General features: G+C 54.7%; 2 protein-coding genes across 2 annotated transcripts in view; both read left to right on the top strand.

Moving 5' to 3' along the window:
• Positions 1-3,839, top strand: part of Timm44 (translocase of inner mitochondrial membrane 44) — a 16,660-nt gene extending 12,821 nt beyond the window's left edge. Inside the window, exons 11-13 of the mRNA XM_021218935.2 lie at positions 1,618-1,707; positions 2,961-3,071; positions 3,328-3,839. Of these exons, the coding sequence (XP_021074594.1) occupies positions 1,618-1,707; positions 2,961-3,071; positions 3,328-3,447 (321 nt within the window). The 3' untranslated portion in view covers positions 3,448-3,839. The remainder of the gene's footprint in view (positions 1-1,617; positions 1,708-2,960; positions 3,072-3,327) is intronic.
• A 452-nt stretch (positions 3,840-4,291) lies between these two features.
• On the top strand, positions 4,292-5,392 carry Ctxn1 (cortexin 1). The gene is made up of 2 exons (XM_021218948.1): positions 4,292-4,521; positions 4,927-5,392. The coding sequence occupies exon 2, from the start codon at positions 4,945-4,947 to the stop codon at positions 5,191-5,193; it is 249 nt and encodes an 82-aa protein (XP_021074607.1). The 5' UTR covers positions 4,292-4,521; positions 4,927-4,944; the 3' UTR covers positions 5,194-5,392.

The following is a 5,392-nucleotide window of genomic DNA, read 5'->3' as shown; positions in this document are numbered from 1 at the left end:
GGAGAGCTCATTGGAATGCACGAGGTTTCCCCTGGTACTGCTGAGCCCCACACGTGGTGGCAGACACCTCGTGGTAATTATGAATTAACTGTGAATACTGAAGTCCCCCCTCTAATAAGATAATGTAACAAAGATTAAGACAGAAATGTGGGTAGACTTCCCNGCTGAGGAAGGACATTGTGTCCTANGGAGGCCCTAGCTACTTCCCAGAGTCATGGCTCAAAGATCCCAGGGTCATGGTCAGAGCAGACTGTGGGGAAGCCAGTATCTTCACTGGGAGCACATGCTGTCTGCTCTTTCCTGGCAACCTCCCTGTCCCCATGGAGCTCCTGCTCTCGTCTGGTCTGCTCAGGCCACCTTACCTCACCCTACCGGCTTCTGGCTGCCTCTCCAAGCAGAGTTGTGGGGTTTTTGTTTTGTTTTGTTTTTCTTCCAGCTTCTTTGTGTGAAGCAATCTGGAGCCCTTNTTTGGCTCATCCTATTCTGTACCAAGCTCACAAACAACTTGGGAAAGCAGAGGAGGAGAAGTTCTGTCAGGTTCTCTTTTTAAATACTCCCCTGCACTGGTGACTAAGCCAGTGGGCATTTAGGAGAGCTCTCTCCCTCTCCCTCCTTTCTCCCTTCCTCCCCTCTCTCCTCCTTTGGAACCACGAAGTCGCGGCAGATCTTCTCTATCCAAGAATGGCCTGGTACCCCCAGAACGCAGCTGAAATTGTAGTTGGCTTGCAGTGAGGCGTTTTGAAAATGCTGTCTTGAGGAAGCGCTGGGTGGGTGTGGGGCATGGCACTATTTTTAGAGTGCTTGCCTCACGTGCCAGAAGCCATGAGTTTGAATCCTAGTACTGCAACACCAGGTGTGGAGTCCATGTTTACCATCCCGGCACTGGGGAAGTAGAAGCAGCAGAGTCATTGTTTTTTCATGTTTTTGTTTTTTTTAAAGATTTATTATGTATATAGTGTTCTGCCTGCATGTATGCCTGCATGCATGCCTGTGGGCCAGAAGAGGGTACAGATCTTATTATAGATGGTTATGGGCCACCATGTGGTTGCTGGGATTTGAACTCTGGACCTTCGGAAGAGCAGTCGGGTGCTCTTACCCACTGAGCCATCTCACCAGCCCCCATTTTCTGTCTTAGTTGACTCTAAGCTCAAACTGCTCTCGGTGTGGCTACATGTCCCCCAGGCTCTTAGGGCAGTGAAGGGTGGCTCGTCCAGTGTTCTGTGAGAGAGGTCACTGTGAGTTCTAGGGCAGCCCACAGGGTTGGGACAAATCCTAGAAAAGGCATCTGATTCCAGGCCAAGATTCCAGGGGAGGTGAATCTGGGAAGAGTACAGATCAGCCAAGAGGCCCCCAGCTTACCCTGCGAGTGCACTTTGGATGATGCTGTGAATTACCCACTACACTGATTAATACTGATCCTACTTGGATGTATGGCTCTTTCCGTAATGAGAAGTGTGTAGGTCTGGCCAGCCAAGAGTGGCATCCTTCTGGGCTTGGACCTGTGCTCTTGGCTTCTGCCAGTCTGGGTGCTAGGGCATATAAANGTGGCTATACCTCTGGGTGTAACCCAACCCCTATCAGTGGCTGACCACATGGGCATATTGCCTCTCATTGCAGACCTACAGCCAGCTGGCCCACCCTATCCAGCAGGCCAAGGCTCTGGGCTTCCAGTTCCACTCCCGAATCCTGGACATCAGCAATGTGGACGTAAGTCATCCCCAAGGAAGCAGACAGTCAGAGTGAAGCACCGGCTGACATAGCCTATAGTAAAGCCAGACCTGCCGATTTCCACTGCTCAGGGCAGGTCTGCTTGGGCCACAGAGTGAGTTACACTCTAATCTAAGTAACTTTGTGACACAGTTTCAAAGGAGAAAGTAAGACAGGGCCTGGGGATGTGTCAGTGCTAAGAGGCCTGGCTTAGCCTTTGTAAGGCACTGGGGTTGAATTCCTAGTATGGTAACAAACAAAACTGTTGACCCACCTCACAAAGCTTTCCGAATTTCTGTGCTTGAAGTGCAAGTGATTTCCAGCCAAACGATGTGGCTTGAGTGATTGGTTGATGTTTGGAAGGTTTTGAGGGGGGGGCTGGTCTGTGTTTGTGTGCACCTATTAGCACACATGCTATTCATACAAAAATGAAAAAAAAAAAAAAACAAAAAAAAAGAACAAACAAAATTCTATGCAGTGAGCCAGGCATTGAGAGACACACCTAGAAGTCAAGCACTCTGGAAGTTGAGGCAGGAGGATCCCATAAGTTCAAGGGCAATCTGGGCTAAATAACTTTATTGTAAAATACTCTTTGTTAGTGGGCGTGGTGGCTCATGCCTATAATCCCAGCATTCGAAGGCTGAGGCAGTGGGNTTCAGGCCATTCNTAACTATACTGTGAGTATTACCTGAGACCCTGCATCAAAATAAAAATAGGCTTTGCATTCGATAGTTTTGCTTACCTGTACTTTGCTGGATGCTTATTTCGTTTGGTGTTATTTGAGTTTCTGATGACACTTTCAAGTGTGTTTATCAGGACGCAGCTCATCCTGCATCCAGGAACACATGTTATTGGGCAGGCGGTGAGCCCTTGAGCTCCATTGGCAGTGGTGCTCCTGCCTCTGCAGCATGGGCCCCTAACAGGCAGTTCAGNTTCAGTCACCAGAACTTCTTACCTGTGGGAGCTGCAGGCAAAGCGGAGCCAGCTTCCTGCCTTCTTTCACGCCTTGGTTTTATGAACCTGCGTGGACCCAGTCTGGAAACAGAGAAATCCCACAGTTGAAGGCCTGGAGTTGCTCATGAGAAGGAGCTCATTGGAAAAAAATCACTCCTCCGAAGTCCATACCTTTAGCAGGGCAGTGTCAGACTGTAGGACAAGTACAGAGTGCAACTTTGGGGCTTTTCGTCTCCAGGGTTGTGAGCGTTGGGTGGAAGTGTACAGTTCTGAGGCCCATNTGTGTGTGTTTCCTGCAGCTGGCCATGGGCAAGATGATGGAGCAGGGCCCAGTGCTGATCGTTACCTTTCAGGCCCAGGTGGTAATGGTGATCAAGAACTCCAAAGGCGAGGTGTATGATGGTGACCCGGTGAGTGGTAGTCAAGGGAATGGAGGTCTGGGACTGCTTCTCCCATACNGGGCCCTGTGCGTCGCATGCCTCCCCAGCACAGAGCCAGGCGGGCACTGGAGTTGGAGTCAGAGTACCATTCCGTCTGACCAGTGACCAGAGCCAGCAGCCCCAGGAACCCCCCGTGGCCCCTCCAAGAGCCTTCCCTGCCCCCTCAGTAGCCCTTCTTTCTGTACACCCACCAAGCCTGACCCCTCACCCTGCTGGGTCTTCACAGGACAAGGTGCAGCGAATGCTGTACGTGTGGGCACTCTGCAGAGACCAGGAGGAGCTCAACCCTTACGCTGCCTGGCGCCTTCTGGACATCTCAGCCTCCAGCACAGAGCAGATCCTCTGAGGGCAGCAATGGAGTCTAAGCAGCTCGANNCTAGACCATCATGGGACAGACACACAGAGACACTTTGGCACATCTGATACAGCTGTGAACTGGCTTCTGCCCCAAGTTCTCAGGACAGCTGTGAAACCAGCTGGACAAAGAAAGAGCTTGGGGTGTCTAACAGGACAGGGAATGACCCCCAGTGTGTCACGGGGGTTGCTGGCAGTGTCAGAAGGCCCCAGCCCAGGGACTCCTGTCGGGTGAGGCCTGGCCTGCTGTTCTAAGTAGTCCACTGGCATTGCCTTCTTTAGGTCCCTTGTTTTGTTCTGTTTTTGTTTTTAAATCAGTGCTCTTACTTCCTGTACATAAGCCTAAGATCTGGACATAATAAAACACCAAAGCGCAAAAGAGCAGTTTGAACGGTCTGANGTGTACATCTCTGCTGGGAAAGCTGGGACTGCGGGCCTGACAGAGACCTAGGTCAGTGAAGGATTGTAGCCAGAGATAGTGCTGCTGTCTCAGGCCAGTNCCCTGCCCTTTTGTGGGAAAAATAAACATCCCAGCTGTCTGGGGTCTCTGTTGAATTAGGGGTTCCCTAAGGCTGCGCGGCTTAACTAAGAGACTAGGGTAAGGGGTTGCCCGGGAAGAATACGGATACAGACACCGAGGTCAGGGAGAAGCTTCTGTGATAGTCAGTAAATGCCCATGTCCTGGCGAGGTCCTGGGTGCTCTAGGAGCTGGAAGCTGAGGCTGTCTGGACTGGCACAGTGGTGGGAAGGTTCAGCCTTCCGATAGGCAGGCCGGGGCGGGGTCACAGGCCCAGGCACAGCTCCTAACAGCCGCCACCCCCTTGCAGCCCCGCCCCCGTCGCCATGGGAACAGCCGCGGCGGCCGGGCTGGCGCGCGCGGCTCTCCTCCCTCGGTCTCCACCGCTCCAGGGGCGGGTGGGGTGGGGTGGGCTGAGCCGGGGCTGTCACAGCCTCCGCCGCTACCGCTGCCACCCGGGGAAGACCAGAGCAAAGCAGCGCACGAGTCCCGAGAAAGAGAGAGAGAGAGAGGGGCTGCAGGGCGGCCGGTCCCCGTCTAGGACCAAGGGTGAGGGGGGCGCGTTGTGTAGCCCGGGANTCGGCTACGGTGGGGGAGGGGGGTCTTGGGCCTTGGAGAACAAAGGGAGCGGGGCGGGGACCAGTTCCAACAGTGCAGCTCTGGTCTCTGTCCCAGCGCGATCGCACCTGTTGTGCGCGGGCTGGGCAGATCTAAGCTGACCTGTCCCGGCTCTCAGCGACCCCACCTGCGCGCACCGCTGGAGTTGAGTCCCCGCGTGGCTGTGGCGGCGGAGCGCACAGGCGGGGCATGGGCGTAGCCCGGAGACGACTGCACGGACAGAGATGATGTTGTGGGATACAGCAAAGGGGCGACTCCAGAAGGGGTGGATGGAGGTGCAGGAAGGGCATAGCCTCATCCCCGCGGACCCCGGGGTGGGTACCCCTCTCTCCTCAGAGCGCGGCGATGTGAACTATGAGTGCGGCGTGGACACTATCACCGGAGCCTCTGCCGCCGTCGACGGGGCCCCCGGTGGGCGCGGGCCTGGACGTCGAGCAACGCACGGTGTTCGCCTTCGTGCTCTGCCTGCTCGTGGTGTTGGTTCTGTTGATGGTGCGCTGTGTACGCATACTGCTAGACCCCTACAGCCGCATGCCCGCCTCGTCCTGGACCGACCACAAGGAGGCGCTCGAACGTGGGCAGTTCGACTATGCGTTGGTGTGATGGGGAACCAGTCCGGGGCAGGTCCTTAGATTCCCGCAAGGGTCAGCCCCGTGGAGGGGTGCCACCANCCTGGACTGCGCTCAGGGTTATGCCTAGATGCCCTAGCTCGGAGTTGAGGGTGTTCGAAGAAGTCCAGTCCTTACCCACCTTAGCCACCCATCTTCCTTCCTGGCCAGGCCAGAACCCCACCTGGTGCCTT

This window comes from Mus pahari, chromosome 19 (genome assembly GCF_900095145.1).
Source record: "Mus pahari chromosome 19, PAHARI_EIJ_v1.1, whole genome shotgun sequence".
Classification (NCBI taxonomy): domain Eukaryota; kingdom Metazoa; phylum Chordata; class Mammalia; order Rodentia; family Muridae; genus Mus; species Mus pahari.
This window is presented reverse-complemented; position numbering and strand designations above follow the sequence as displayed.